This window comes from Rhynchophorus ferrugineus, unplaced genomic scaffold (genome assembly GCF_030347505.1).
Source record: "Rhynchophorus ferrugineus isolate W39M unplaced genomic scaffold, kcgeb_rfMv2 rfM8, whole genome shotgun sequence".
NCBI classification, from domain to species: domain Eukaryota; kingdom Metazoa; phylum Arthropoda; class Insecta; order Coleoptera; family Curculionidae; genus Rhynchophorus; species Rhynchophorus ferrugineus.
This window is the reverse complement of record NW_027472587.1, coordinates 32267729-32284387: the sequence shown is the minus strand read 5'-3', so window position 1 is coordinate 32284387 and position 16659 is coordinate 32267729. Positions and strand designations below refer to the sequence as shown.

Below are 16659 nucleotides of genomic sequence, written 5' to 3'. Positions count from 1 at the left end.
TCTAAAGGGATAGACATGTACTACAGAGTAATGATGGATTAATGGAGCTGAATGATGGCTATATCTAGATTTTATATATCTAGAATTGGATTCTTTAGTTCCAAATAAGCCCAAATATTGATTTAAACAGCAATAGCTTATCAACTAACTTCGATTTATGCCTGAAAAGCCAATACATTTACTTTAGTTTCAATTTAAGTTCTTTTCGTTTGACAATTATGCGCTTCTTTTAAGTTAGACGGCGGTGATTATGCTGTTGCCTAGAATATGTTCCATCCATCTTCATTAGAGAGAGCTTAATTTAAAATTTAGAAGATATATAAGGTGCGGCTGATCATTAAGACCAAATACACTGTTCATAAAATGTTTATATTAATATACTTTTCAGTACTTTAGAAATATTTTTTCAGTGGAATTGGTACAGAATGAAGCATGTTGTTGATCTAAGAGGTCTAAGAGAGTGTGTTGTAAGCGGTTATGTAATGCATATTTGGTATTCTGAAACCTTAAGTAAGGCCTCTTCAAAACACGCGAGACTTTCAATGAAAATATTTTCAGCGTTAACCAAGGTCTTATTAACCGAAATTATAATTACTGAACGTTGTAGTAACGAATAAATCGTTCTTAATTAAACTCCAATGTTATTTTACGTCAGTTGGATTACGGAAGATAAATTATTTTATAAAATCGAATAGACATCCTCAAACATCTGAATTACTATGCACTATTATGCACTATTACATTGCCTTATTATGACAACTAATTTTGATTGTCATCCCTGAGACAATTCGTTTCTTATTGTGCAGTGATGCAAAATTTATTCCTACGACATTTGGATAGAAATAGAACTCTTGAGGGATGATTGACGATATAAGTTGCATTTGAAAATAAAAGTGTTTTTTTTTTCTTTTTTGTAACATGAGCACAAGCGCATTTTCATTTGTTTCAATTAATCGCCTGAGTGAACAAGCGCTCTCGTGGCAAGCTCTGCGCAAGCGTATATACTTTGTTTTGTAACTGTTGTTTAAAATTTTACTGTAATATATTTTTCTTCGCATATCGTTTCGTGACGGAGAAATTTATGAAATTAAAAAATGAAATTAAAAAGCAATAATCAAACATGTTACAATAGTAAAGAAAGTGCTGGGAGCTTATTTAAAGACTAGTAAAGACAGTAATATGAAAATTATCATTATTTTTTTATGAAATATTTGAAATTAAATGCTAATTAAAATGTATGTTTTAATAATTTGTTTAACGAGGAAAGAAAAATTGGGAAACATCTGAAAATGAAAAGTCATGTTCTATTAGAAGAAAAAACGGAGTGAAAAACGTCATATTTAATAGAGATTATATTGATATCGTATTATATATATGATTGATATGTTTACATCAAGTCCATGCACCATATTTACAAAAAGACATCATCATATTGAATCATTTTTAGACAAAATCGATAAACCATATTTGTATATATAATTCATGTATCTCAATGCAAAATCTACATCTTGCACACCATCGTACTTTTCGCCTGAAGGGAGTCACCATTCAATACATCATTATTTTTGCAAAACCATAATTTGTGTAACTATGCTTTTTTATAAAAATATAATCTTTTTTCCTTTCTTGTTTTACTCCTTCACCTTCAGGGTAGTAGTCATTAGATCGTTAAGGTGTCATTGATAATTAATGTTATATTTTTTGTTTGTTTGATTTTTATTTTATTCTTGCATTCTGCTATATCCTATCTAATTATTTCTATTATTCTTATTTAACTTTCATCAGTTTTGCCTCAACAAGTGTCAACAACTTAATCTATATATCATGATTGTAGTAAATGTCTAATTGTTATGAATGACTGCAATTTTTGCTACAACTATTTTTGATGGACAAACGCCAGTTCTTTTATTTGAGCAAAAAGAATTATTTTCTCTTTATATATATATATATATATATATATATATATATATATATATATATATATATATATATATATATATATATATATATATATATACAGTCTGGTTACTGACGTGACTGGGATCACTTTCCTTGTCGGATTATACACTCTTGGCTAGAAAATTCACAAATTTTAAATTTACGACCATGCTCCAGCAGGATTCGAACCCGCGTCTATTGCAACAGTAGGAGGACCGTCCCATCGCTTTTACCACTGTTCCACCAAGCCGGCAATTTTCTTCTTTGCCTCTTCTTATCGTTTTGAGGCAACTTATCATCAACTATCGATCGGGATGAAATGTTGGCATATGTTGACTTCTATTTGATGTCCAAAATGTTTTGTTAAATGTTTGGCTGTTAATATTCTCACTATAAACAAAATTGATGCTGTTTGGATAATTTAACATTATAAAACTTTACCTTACATTCCGTGCTTACTTTTGTTCTTCCATATTTTAAAACCAATGAATGTCACAATACTAAGAATAATACAATAATCCAATTATTATTGATAATAAGTTGTTAATGCATGACAAAATTTAATTATTCTAGATTATTTGTTTTTACTCAATCAACGGTTAATTTTAAAATAGCCGATAATACACTGGTGGTGGGGAAGGGAAGAGCGCAATATAGCCATTTGGGCGCACGCGCCAATTCCATCCAATAAACGGTTCTCAGATATTTTAAGTAGTTCTTAAATAAACGAACATCTATAATCCAGTACTTTTCATATTCTTATCTTGAGTACTTGCTTAATAAGTAAAAGGCGAGAGTTTGCATGTTCTTTTCGCTACACTTGCGTTTCTTTGATAACTCGTTTCCTGATAATGCGTCTTGTTCTAGTCCTAGATTATTTTCGTCACATATAACTTTTTTAATGATTCATTCAATATAAAAATTAAATAAACTGATAAATTATGCCCCTAAAACAGTCATGAAGTATTCCTATTTACATATTTGAGAGCCATATATTTAGCGATTTTTTAAAGGAATTGGGAAAAGAATATTTCGAGATTTTTTTTCCAAAAATCTATTCATATAATTTTTAAATACTAATTAATATGTCGTTTAAACCGATGACCTTGTGCTACTTTCTTGGTGAAATCATAATTCTGTCACCATAGAACTTTACTAAACTAGATTTCTAGTCGAAAAACTGAGTTGAGTGATTTTCGCAAGTGTTTTCTCAGTCAGCATTATACTATTAAAGGGTATTCTAGACCAGAGAAGAAACTAGAATTAAAAAAATACTCAGAATTTTTTTACTTGATATTTATTAACGGTTAAATAATACATAAAAGAAAAAAGAGAAAATTTTAAAAAATCCGTGCCCTTATTGATACGGTTACAACAATTTTTTGTAATCTGAAACCAAAAAAAAATTGTTAATTTAGGGAAGTGCAGCTACGGTACAAGAGCCACACAACTATTTTTCGCTAAATTACGACTGTTCCAACAGAACAAGATTTTTTTATAGTTGTACATTGGTATTACAGTTATTATGTTTTGTTATAGCTTTACTTTGATACAATAAGAATATATATAGAGAAGACTCAGACCAAAATATAAGTAAATAGTTAAATTTACGTACTGTCTAAGCTCTACAATGATACTTTATTCTTACATTTTTTCAATCTGCGATCTCTGCTTCATGCATTAGGCCTTCTTCTACTTCTAAAAAATGTTTTTCTTTCAACCAGCTATTCTGGTCTCCTTTAAAGCGTTATGTTCGATATGAATATTGTCACGTTTAACGGCAACGGGATGGGATTAACGTAAATGAAGCCTCCAATAAAATTGCAAACTGCTATAAAAGTTCCAGTTTAAATCGTATGAGTTCCAGCACGTATATGGTGCAAAAGCTCATATCAATGAATTGAAATCCTTAAAAGAGATATGCAAAGATCGAAATCAATGGTAGATGCATCACTTCGAGTTCTTAAAGATTTGTTTGGTATAGCGTTATAATGGTGGAAAACAACGCTTTTGCTATAATCTATTGTGGTCTTATTTATACTTTAAAATCACATGATCCAATAATATTATTTGCTGATAGTAGAAAGTCGAATTAATAGTTAGGCTAGATTTTACCAACTTATGATCATTTTATGGCAGCATTTGAAGAAAAAAAATGTTCTGCTTCACCAAGACAATGCACCGTGTCAAAAATCCATGAATTGGGCTTCGAATTGCTTCCTCATCCACCGTATTTTCTGGATCTGGCCCCCAGCGACTATTTCCTGTCCTCAGATCTCAAAAGAATGCTCGATCGCCGCAACTGAGGCCTATTTTGAAGCAAAGGACAAATCGTACTGCAAAAATGGTATCGAAAAGTTGCTATAATCAGTGTATCACCCTTAAGGGCAATTATGTTGAATAAAAAAACTAATTTTTTCAAAAAAAATGTTTTACTATGGTAGGCCGGGGACTTTTCAATTGACCTATTATTTTATGTTGAATATATGTTCTATAATTTATAGTATGTCACTGATTTGCACTGGATGTCAATACTTACCAATAGCTATTTGTCCTGAACGTGAGCTGTCAAATGCGGAAGAATAGAACTGATTCACAACTTAATTTACTTAAATATTAGGTTTATGTATCATTTTAGTAATTCCGCTATTCGAGACTGAGACGAATCCAACAAATCAAAGATCATTAAAACCGGTGTAGCTGTTATAAATTCTGTAACTAATCCAACATGGTTTAATGCATTTAGACATTGCTTAGAAAGTAAACATTCAAAATTGAAAGAGAAATTAACAAAAGATATAAAACATGTTCTAGCATTGCAACAAATATATTAAATCTTTTCGTTCAATGAATATTTGTAATTCACACGGTATCAGAATGTTAAAGTTAACAAACATATTAAGCTACTTTGTCAGTACCATTTTAGATATAAACAATACATGAATACAATATATCGTATTGAATGAAATCTTTCTTCTAGTACTCTATATTTAAAGTAGTTTAATTAGTAATTACAAAATTATAAATTACTTGTTTGGAACATAACCTAAATGTTATTGAAGAACACTTGAAATTAATTGGTACACACACATGAATTTTTAACATTTACAGAAAACCAATATTTCAGTCCAATTTACTCAACTGAACAAATGATTGATATAAAATCTAATTCAATAGTTGTTGATTAGAATCTATAGAAGTGATGTTGTTGAACTAACATGGAATTCCGTGTGTTTACGAACTAATGATATTTCAAAAAGTAAGTACGGGTATAATAATAAAGAAACCGGCATAGCCGAGACAGAGATATATCATTTTTCTTTAGCATATAACTGTAATACTGTCCGTTGGTTTACGTGACCCTATTTTCCACTGCTTTCTCTAGATCAAATGAATTTTTAATTTTGTTTATATTCCTATACGGTCTAAAAACACTATACTGCTAATATTACCTAGTAGTTTTTATCGTTAATTTTACGCACTTTGGTCGTAATTATTTTAATTCGATTAATATACTGGTTTTAATAAAATATGTATTTTATTGTGTATGAATATATATTGCACATTTCAATGGTCTTAATCATTTTATCACCCATATTACCTATTTATATAACAGGTCAATTGAGAAGCCCTGGCCTACCATAGTAAAACATATTTTTTGAGAAAATTAGTTTTTTTCATTCAACATAATTCCCTTCAAGGGTGATACACTGATTATAGCGACCCTCCAACTTTCCGATATTATTTTTGTAGTACGATTTGTCCTTTGCTTCAAAATAGGCCTCAGTTTCGGCAATCATCTCTTCATTCGACGAAAATTTCTTCCCAGCGAGCATTCCTTTGAGATCTGAGAACAAAAAATGGTCGCTGGGGGCCAGATCTGGAGAATACGGTGGATCAGGAGGCAATTCGAGGCCCAATTCATGGATTTTTGTTATCGTTTTCATTGACTTGTGACACGGTGCATTGTCGTGGTGCAGCAGCACTTCCTTTTTCTTCAAATGCTGCCTTTTCCGACGATTTCGTTCTTCAAACGGTTCAAAAACGCCATGTAATAGTCGCTGTTGATGGTCATTCTTTTTTCAAGGTAATCAATGAAAATTATTCTATTCGCATCCTAAAATACAGACGCCATAACCTTGCCAGCCGACTGTTGCGTTTTCCCACGCCTTGGAGCGGGTCTTTCGTGTGCAGTTCACTCGGATGACTGTCGATTCGACTTCGGAGTGAAATGATGGAGCCATGTTTCATCCATTGTCACATATCGATGCAAAAACTCGGGTTTATTACGCTTGATCATTTTCAATTACTGCTCCGAATCATCATCTCGTCGTTGTTTTTGGTTAAAAGTGAGCTCATGTAGCACCCACATTGCTCATACCCCAATATTCGTTAATAATATGATGTACATGTTCAGTTGATATATTTAGAGTGTCTGCTATTTCATTAAATGTCAATTTACGGTAATTCAAAATAACTTTGTGGTTTTCTAAAATGTTTTCGTCAGTAACAACCTCTTTTGGTCGTCTACTGCCTTCACCGCCTTCGGTGCTCATTTCACCACGTCTAAACTTAGCATACCAATTCTTGATGGAAGAATTTCCTGGGGCAGTGTTCAGCAACTGTATTTTTTCCCTTCAAAAAGCAATATTTTATCAACACGCGAAATTGCTTTTTATCCATTTTCTTCACAATAACAAAATTTGTTTCACTCAAAATTCACAAACTATTGATCCGACAGCTGTCAAATTTATACGCGCATCTTTTGAGGGTTGGGGATAACTAAAAGCATATGGATTTAATTCTAGTAGCGCCATCTATGTCTCATGGCGGGGCCTTTTCAATTGACCTGTGATATTAGTGTATATATTTTATATTTTGGTGTTGTTTTTTATGTACGCCACTACACTACACTACACAGGATAAAATGGTTTAATTGTCTTGAGTCTGCGTTCTGTTCTGGTGCTACGCAAGAGTTTTATTACTTCGATATTGACATGATAATAGAGTCTGTCCTCATGTCTGTCCTCATATCTGTCCTCTTGCAATTCTCTTGATTTCCTGAGTAATAGTCGCTGTTTAAACGTCTTTTTGTAAATAATCAGTTCTGTAGTGTCTTGGTGTACCTACAACACTTGTCAGGACTTTGCTCTGAAAAGCTTGCATTGTATTTATTTTTCGCGGAATTTTCCCATAATTGAACTCCGTTTGTCCATATAGGGTTCAGCACATGCTTGTATAATAACAACTATTATGCCTTGATTAAGTGCTGTTTTATTATGTAATTGTGATTATCTTTCAGTTAAGCAATACATTGTCTATATTTTAACTTCAGTTCTTTTCTTTTTCTACATGCTCTCTCACGAAGTTTTACCTATAAAAGCATCAAGATTCATTCCGAGATACTTTCCAAATTTGCATCCAATTTTTTACATTGTCATATTCCTGTTGTAATTTTTCTGTAGCTTCTTCACTATTGTAAAAATCGTAGTGTCAGCAGCAAATGTAGCCATCTTGCTATTTTCCATTTGTAGTATATTCCACGTGTAGAGTAGGTAAAGAATTGGTCTCAACACACTTCTTTGTATACCAGCTTTGGCTTCCTCTTGTTTGACCGTAAATATTCTGGTTGTAATATATGATTTTAATAGTTCTGTATGTTTTTTCGATAACATTTTCTATAGCTTATGAACCTTATAGAATATACCTTGCACCTGGCCAATTGTCGAATGTGTGTTAATAAACCCAAAGTGATGGGTAGGTATGAGGTTTTTCCTCATTATAATCGGTTTTATTATTTTTAGTAGGAGTTTCTCATATACTTTAGATATTACTGGTATCAGTAAAGTAGGTCTATAGGCTTTTATTTGTTTTGGTAATTTTCTAGGTTTTGGATATTTCATTCGGTGTGACTAGTGTCGAATCGTCGAATTTGCCCATTATATGTTCGGCAAAATATATTAACCATTAAATATAATTTTCTGGCAATATGTCGATGTTGAGTTGATTGTTGGTTTGGTAATCGATCTATTTTCGTAATTCTTCACCATTTCGGAAATGTGTGCCAGCAATGCCATGCTGTATTGGTTTGAACAAATGATAATTAGAAGGCGATTTGTCTAGCAAGTACTATATTTTATAAGCATGAATATTCAGTTGTCATTGTGGAGGGGTCTCCTGGACTAACCCAGGACTTTTTACACTTGAGATTGTCGAAGTAGATCTACAATTCATTACCAGTCAGAAAATGTTATAGATAACTTTTTTTTCGCATGGCGAGCAATTAAACCGCAATGATCAAACTATGCGAAATGGTATTGTCAGCATATGTCAATTTGTGTGGAAAGTTTTGGATCTTTTCCATCGCATGTAAAGGTTTGTAAATAATTGATACATCAACTGCTAAGCGATTGATTTAAGTTTTTGAGTGTTTGACCTGACTTTCTGTCAGACTATTTTAGATTAAAATAGTCTGTAGACTATTTTATGACAAGGCATTTTAGTGACACGAATACCACCATTTTTATATCGTTAAAATTAAACCGATCAAATTGAGATATCACGGAGCAACATAACCATAATATTCTAAAAGTATTGATGTGTTTCGACGGCAGATTTCTTCAAATAAACCAATGAAAGCAATGAGTTTTAAAAATGCAATTTTGAGGGTACCATGACTAAAATCAATAATACTAAACAGAAAAACATAATTTGTGTAGATAGATGTAAAAATCATCGGATTTAATAGTTAGGTTAATTTATTTAATAGTTGTTTACATTACACTCGCATTTTCACTACTTAATTATTAATTGCATGAACTTAATATTAGAGGTAGATATCACCTTGATACCTACTTTCTGCTTTCTGTAAATTCAGTACATTTTAATTGGCTAGATGCATATCTATTAATTATTTTAATTATTTTTATTATATTTAATGCGTATCATTAATGCTAGACAATATTTGTCCATTACATCACTTCATATAATAAGTGTAAGGTCCATAATAAATCTGAGTCATTCTTTTTCTTTGTTTCCAATCTGTTAACCTTTTACCATCAATTTGTTGTTTTTGGTCAAGATATATGCGTCTCACAATCTCTTCAGATCGGATTTATATTCTTACCAAGTTTTTTACCAAATACTTATTCTAATTTAGATATATATCGGTCTTACATATATACGGCATAGAATAATTATATTATGTAGACGTTAAATTACTAAGATTTATCTATATTATGCTTTTGTGAGTTTCAAATGTGTTTTTCCGTAATGAATTTTTCAAAGCTTTATTTTAGATAGTTTTAGTTTAGATACGACAGAGGCACATGTATGTGACGTTACAGTATATTGAATGAGCCTTCTCAAATTTTGTTATATTCTATTATAAATAAAACAAAGTTAATTGTAGGAAAGGTTATTAAAATGTCCCTCTAGTTCTTTACGCGTTGATTATAGCTCATTATTTCGCAGAACGATTTGTCTTTGCGAATAGGTTTCCCACTCATATCAAGTCAAATTTCCACAAACATTCGATTTAGGCCTGAGAAATACCTGTAGTAAGTGGTAGCTAGACCTGGACTATATGGTGGATAGTAAGTCATTGCGAAAGGTAATTTATTCAACTGGACTATTCATTTTCAACTATCATTTTCATAGATTTGTCATATGGGACGTTATCTTGTTAAAACAACTTATTTGCTTATTTCTATACTCATTCGATTCGTAGATATATTCTAATATTTCGTCGGGCACACTGGAAAATAGAAAATTAAATCTGTGATCGAGGACACTTTAATAAGTCACTGATTATTAAATTTTCCGTGCAGCAACTTCAAATTCTACTGTGAGATTTTGAACAAGCTGCCATTGACAGCAGGAAATATTTCGAACTGTTGCAGGGATGAGAAACAGTTTATTTTGTGTTCTGTTTAATCATAATTTTTGCACAGAAAGTATCACGGCATTTAAAAAAAGGACTCTCGTTGGTGATGTGGAACGTTCGGTTGAATATCGGTCGATCGGAGAATAAAGTGCGTGACGTGGTTGATATTGGAGGTGTCCAACACTAAAAAGGCTAATTATGCGATGTCTTGCTCTCTATTAACCATAAGCGCAATCGTGTGACCTCTTCAAATATTGCAATGAGTTTTTGCGTCACTTCGAAATATTGATATAGGACTAAACAGCAGAGACCAAATAACAATAAAAATACAGAGTCTTTTCGCATGAACTTATGTCGATTTTGTTGAAGAGGGCGAATTAATGATTTATTATTGCCAAAGAAAAAGTTTTGTTCCAACAAGAAAATGCGTAGGTGTAGAATTGGGTAGTCGCCTTGGCAAAAATCCATAAATTGGACTGCAAGATCTTCCCGTATATTCTCCAGATGTAGTCTTCTGTAATTATTATTTGTTTTCAAATTTAAAGAGAATCATAGAGAGAAAGAACCTAATACCAACACACCAGTTTGGGTTTATTAATAAGCATTCAACAATTGACCAGGTCCACATAATAACAGATGTTATTGAAAAAGTGTACGAAAATAAAAAAGTATGCTCAGCTGTATTCTTGGATGTACCACAATAAGATAAGATTTGGCATGAAGGCCTTGTTCATAAACTACAGAAAATGTTACCAAAACAACACACCAAACTATTAAAATCATACGTTATAACCAGAATGTTTAGAGTCAAACAAGAAAAAGCTTACTGTACAATAAAAGAAGCTAAAGCAGGTGTACCACAAGGAAGTGTTTTGGGACCAATACTTTATCTACTCTACACTTGTGATATACCACAAATAGGGAATATTACGATGGCTACATTTGCTGATGATACTACAATTATAGCTGTCGGAGACAATAGTGAAGAAGCCTCACGAAAATTACAACAGGCAAATGACAATATAAATAATTGGATACAAGCTTGGAAAATAAAAATTATTGAAAGTAAATCTGTGCATATGCAGTGCATTTAATGAAATAATACTATCATTCCATATAACAACAACGCTAAATATCTGGGAATGACTCTTAATGCAAAACTTCGCTGGAAGGAACATATAAGGAAGAAAAAAAAGAACTGGAATTGAAATATAGGAAAATGTACTGGCTAATTGGAATAAAATCACAATTATCAGTACATAATAAATTGCTATTATATAAGTAAATACTGAAACCTATATGGATATACGAATTTTTCAGAACAAAGTCCTGAAATGTATTGCGGGTGCACTGAAGTACTATAGGACTGATTACCTACATCAAGACTTTCAGATACCCGTAGTCAGTCAAGAAATCAATAGAATTGCAAGAGGTCATGAGGAAAGACTCAATTCTCATAAGAAGGAGTATTGCAGCTTTTGGATACCTCCAGAACAGAACACATACTCAAAATATTCAAACTGTTTCAGAACAGACTCAAACCGTCTGATCTTGTTTACTGATGTGTAGTGTGGTGCATATATTAAAAATACAGCAGTGACATGTATAAACATTATTTCATTAGAGACTAAGTTAGGGCCGATGGGTCCTCCTAGTTATATACCTAGATTTAACTTATCATAAAGACAAATTGTAGGTTAGTCGGAAACGACTAATAACAATGTAGTAATTAAATAAAAAAAAATAGAATGAAGGTATGGTTGTGCTATATTTGGGTAGAATAAATAGGTATAAATATTATAGGAAATAAACGAGGAGAGGATGATATGTTAGAGAGGAGATTATGTTGAGAAGTAAAACGCTTTTCTATAAAAATATTTCTTTATTCAAAAATGCACTGACTTATCAAATTTCCTACTTATATAAAATACGTATATATACGTATATATTTATTTGCTGGCAACTAAAAATTTCAAGTATCTTAATAATTTTACAGAGTTTATTGGTAATTGAACTCAAAATATACATTAAATTAATGAATAACGGTTGTTATATAGAAGTCTCACTTAATAAATTTTCTTTTAATTTGCTTATTTTTTAGATATGTTTGTAAGTTTAAAAGAACATAGTATTATATCGAAGGAAAAAGTGTATATAACTAATAGTGATTTATTTGGTTGTTTTACAGAGGACAGGAATTTTTTCACCGGCACTATTTCGGAATGTTTCTCGGCAGTTTCCTGGGCCTGCTCTGTGGTTTATCGATGAAATTCAGCTTGGAAATCCTGAAACTAACTGGAATGTCCAGCTCGGAGTATACGTCATATAAACGGTATATAGCGACGATACTCCATATGCTGATTTGGTACGACGGCGACTTTCAGCCAGGATCAAAGTAAGATAATTAGTAATTATTTCTTGTCTAGAGAAAAATATGTCAATAAAAAATGACATTTTGTACTAAAAAGCTTATTTGCCAGTTTTATGAATAAGTGACACAGTGTCATTGAGTAGTAGAGATAAATCTCAAGAGGGGTTTCTGGAGAAAAGTTTCGCTACGTCCAATATTCACATGGGGCTATAATCGCCCATTCAACTAATTTAATTAGTCAATTTAAATCTCTATTATAGGTACCTGTAAAGAAGGTATTCTACATTTGATTGGTTCTTTGATAAAATTTGCAATGTAGGTGCGGCACGAGACATTTCATCGATTAATGAAATTAAAATAAATTTCTAAACAAAATTTATTAAATAAAATTCAATATAAACATAAAAAATCATATAAAAACAATATTGCTTTAAGTATGTGTAGAATTATTGGGATGTTATTAACAGAGCAAATTTTTGGCATAGTTTTGAAACCTACACACATTATAACAAAACAATTTTTACAGAGTTGCTAAGTGTAACATATTATAAACAAAAATTCACTTTACTTATTTTTTTACATAATTTTTAAGGCACGTATGCTTTTGATTCCATGACTTCTAATAGATCCAAAACAAAAATCCAAATAGTCTTGGTTAACTAGTCTTACGTCACAGCATATTCATTTCAATACTTAACCAAAATGTATTTCTTTATACATTTTAACCCATTAGAAAATTGACGCTACTGTAATAAGCATATATTTAAAATACAATACAATTTGACATTATTCAAATGTTAATTGTCTTTGCGATACACCCTTGAAGACCAATTGTCGAAAACCCGCATAAATCATATAAGCACTGTCTTTATTGTTCAAGAGCCTATCAAAAACCAAAAAGAAATTGAAGGTATAGGTATTATACGAATTAATGAATTACTGTTGATTTGCTTCTCTTTGAATAATCTGTACAATGAGTCTTCCCGCGCTTCAAAATTAGAATTTTCTAATGTGCATATGGTAATAGAAAAGTTTTAGGTCTTTTTGATGTATCAGAGCGCTTAATCATAGATTCGTCCGGCTATAACAATGAACGTATAAGCTTTTGAACTAACTCTAGAGCCACCAACAATGTGTGTAGCCTTTGATGTAATGAAAGACAACGCTTTTTTATATTTCGACTGAATTAGTTGTTAATGATTTAGTTAGGTTCATGTGGGCTCATAATGAATGGTTCTTTGTTAATCTTACCAAACTTTTAACATCACTTTCCTTGGCATCGATGCGGGTTTTGCAACCTCTCGTGAAGCTTCTCCTGACTTCAGTCATGATATTTTTCAAGCATTGTTATTGTGTCTGATTATTCTTTTGAAAAACAATTATATTTCGATTTGTTTTAGTAGTAATTTAAAAACGGAAACTAGAACAAATTTTTTTACATATGGAACCCAAGTTTAGAGCTTATGTAAAATGTTGAAAACATGACATACATCTTCAACATCGATCTTTATGGGACCAAAACGGCCATTCCAATTCTTACATGGTGCTAATCTTAGTCAGCACCGCAGATAGTTAAATAAATATGCGGGTCATTTTTTCAATTTCGGTACTAAAAGAGCAAAATATGACGATTGTAACGTTTTGGAATCTCTATTTTCAGCAAACAGCATTTATATCTAGAATATCAGTAATAGGAAAAGATTTCATTTAAATTATTTTAAGAACACAATATTTCAATAAGTTTTTTTACTAGAAAATATTAATCACTTGTTCAGGAAGTATGACTTAATTTACTAAAGAAATATTTAAGTCAATATATCATAAAATCAAAATTAATAAACAACAATACAATACTTTTATAAACTTATTTATGAAATTTTATGAATTTACGGTTTATTTGTGTTTAAAGATTATGGAAATCAATCGAAGATGTCAAGTTCAAACACAACTCGGCCAGCAAGAAGTCTAAGTGCGTTCTAAAGTACGGAATAGACCAGAAGAGCATGGCCTTAACACAGTTCGGCTTCATAGGGTTCGCTATAACAAGGAGATCGTACTTAGGTGTACACAATGCGAGCGAATATGATTTGAAATGCCTCATTCATGTATGGAGGGTTCTTGGATATGTATTGGGTATTGAGGACGAGTAAGTAATTCGGAAATATCAGTTTTTGCTGAGTCTAACCATCACTCAATTTTAGGTTCAATATCTGTAGAGATTCTGTGAAGGAAACTGAAGCCATTTGCGAAGAAATATTACAGAAAGTCGTCAAGCCACAGTTTGAGAGAGAATCATCTGATTACAATGAAATGGTGACCTACATGATAGACGGTTTGTGGTCACTGAATCCATTCCTGGACACCGAGAGCTTTCAATTTTATTTGAAGATGGTGCTGAACAGTTGCCCCCTCGCGAAAATACCAGAAACCGAGGAATACAAGTCTCTGTCCAGGCTGGCAAAAATTAAGGTCAAAATTGTCATACAACACGTGATATTTATGAGGTTTTCCTTAATCAGGAACTTGTTGAATTACGTACAGCGAGCAGGCATATGGATAATCCAAAGATATCCGTTTTTGGCATTCTATAGATACGGAAAAGCGAATTCTTATATTAGAGTCATGGGTCCTAACTAATTTCCGTTGTTATAATGATTTTCTTTGTGCTAAACCCTCTCAAATATCCAAAGATTGTTATTCCTAGTAAAATTCAGTTGAAAAATAACATATTTGTTGCAAAGGCCCTAACTACTATTAAACCATATTTTTTATTAATATCAACATTGCATATTGTATATAGCCGATATATAATTTTGGGTTTTTAGTTATTGAAGTGTTCTGTATGACTTTTAGTACATCATAGTTCACAACAAAATACAACGTATCTCAGAAGAGTTCTGAGATTAATGGTCTGCATTTGTTAATAATAATTCGGCATAATCCATGAGTATATTTGTATTTCACACATAGTCTTTTAACGTAATATTAAAGAACACAATCCAAATGTCCTAAATTACACGATTTTATTAACTATCTAATATTATCGTAATTTATTCATAGAGATCATTGTGTAGTTCTTCGTTGGTTATTATTGTTCATTGACACTTAATCAAAGGACTGTGTTTTGGCAGCGTCGGATCACCAGTCGGTTTGATGCGCGTGATCGATCTGATATCCCATATTTGCACTCTAGAACACCAAATAGGCTTTATAATTAACTGATAAACCAATAGATCTGTGATCTTAGGCCAAATTGAGTGTACCTTCCGTCTAACCAGTACAGTTCTTTGGTTTTGATTTAGATTTGCTCTGCATTTTGCCTAACGTGTTGTTTCTTGAATCCATTGAATAATGTTTATAGTTTGGAATTCGTGGATTTACATAAGCAAAACAAAAATGTTATCCGTTTTTGATTCAATAATTAAAAACCTGTTTTTAAATACTTTTCATCATTGCTGCCCAAAAAACATTTATATATTTTTATTAATCCAGAACAAACTTAATTGTGATAAATAATATATGTAATGGACGTGATTATTATTAAGATTGTTGGAAAATGTGGTAGAATTATCTTAAAATTAATTACCTCTTTATTACGTATAACTCAAGGTAATTGAATTTCTAACATCCCTGATTCATTTTGTAAGCTAATTGTAAATAGGATTGTGATATTGTAAATTAAATGCAATTTACTTAACATAGGATTATTTATACAATTTTTATTTACATTTCCATGGGGCATATCAGTTAACAAATATAATCGACATAATTAAAAATAATAATATTGTATAGTTGTATTATATGTAAAAATAAAGATGTATATTATTCTGCAAACTGTTTATTTTTTCATATATATATTTAAGATTGTTTATTACAAATTCGTTATTTAAAAGCTAACAATATACGTTTACTAATAAAATACTTAGGGATTAATTATTACGTAATCATTATTTACGTAAAATAACAACAAATTGGATTTAAACTCATTACCATTCAGTTATTGTACTATCAATGAAAAGTAAATCTGTGTATGTGCAGTTCATCTACAAACAGACCGTACAAGCACCAATTACATTAAATAATACTATCATTCCATATAGCAAGAACGCTAAATATCTAGGAATGAATCTTGATGCAAAACTTCACTAGAAGGAACATATAAAGAAGAAAAGAAAAGAGCAGGAATTGAAATATAGGAAAATATATTGGTTAATTGGAAGAAAATCACAATTATCAGTACATAATAAATTCCTATTATGTAAGTAAATACAGAAACCTATATGGACATACGGAGTTCAATTATAGGGATGTTCTGTAAATAGTAACATAAATAAAGTACACATTTTTCAGAACAAAGTCCTGAGAGGTATTTTGGGCGCACTCAAATACTATGGGACTGATTACCTATATCGAGATCTTCAGATACCCACGGTGAGTCAAGAAATCAAGAGAATTGCAAGGGGGC

General features: G+C 31.5%; 1 protein-coding gene across 2 annotated transcripts in view; it reads left to right on the top strand.

Annotated features, from left to right (window-relative positions):
- Positions 1 to 16028, top strand: part of LOC143200990 (uncharacterized) — a 39225-nt gene extending 23197 nt beyond the window's left edge. For both annotated transcript variants that reach the window (XM_076411814.1, XM_076411815.1), the window contains exons 3-5: positions 12012 to 12218; positions 14104 to 14340; positions 14396 to 16028. In XM_076411814.1, the coding sequence (XP_076267929.1) occupies positions 12012 to 12218; positions 14104 to 14340; positions 14396 to 14831 (880 nt within the window). In that variant the 3' untranslated portion in view covers positions 14832 to 16028. The remainder of the gene's footprint in view (positions 1 to 12011; positions 12219 to 14103; positions 14341 to 14395) is intronic.
- The last annotated feature ends 631 nt before the right edge of the window (positions 16029 to 16659 follow it).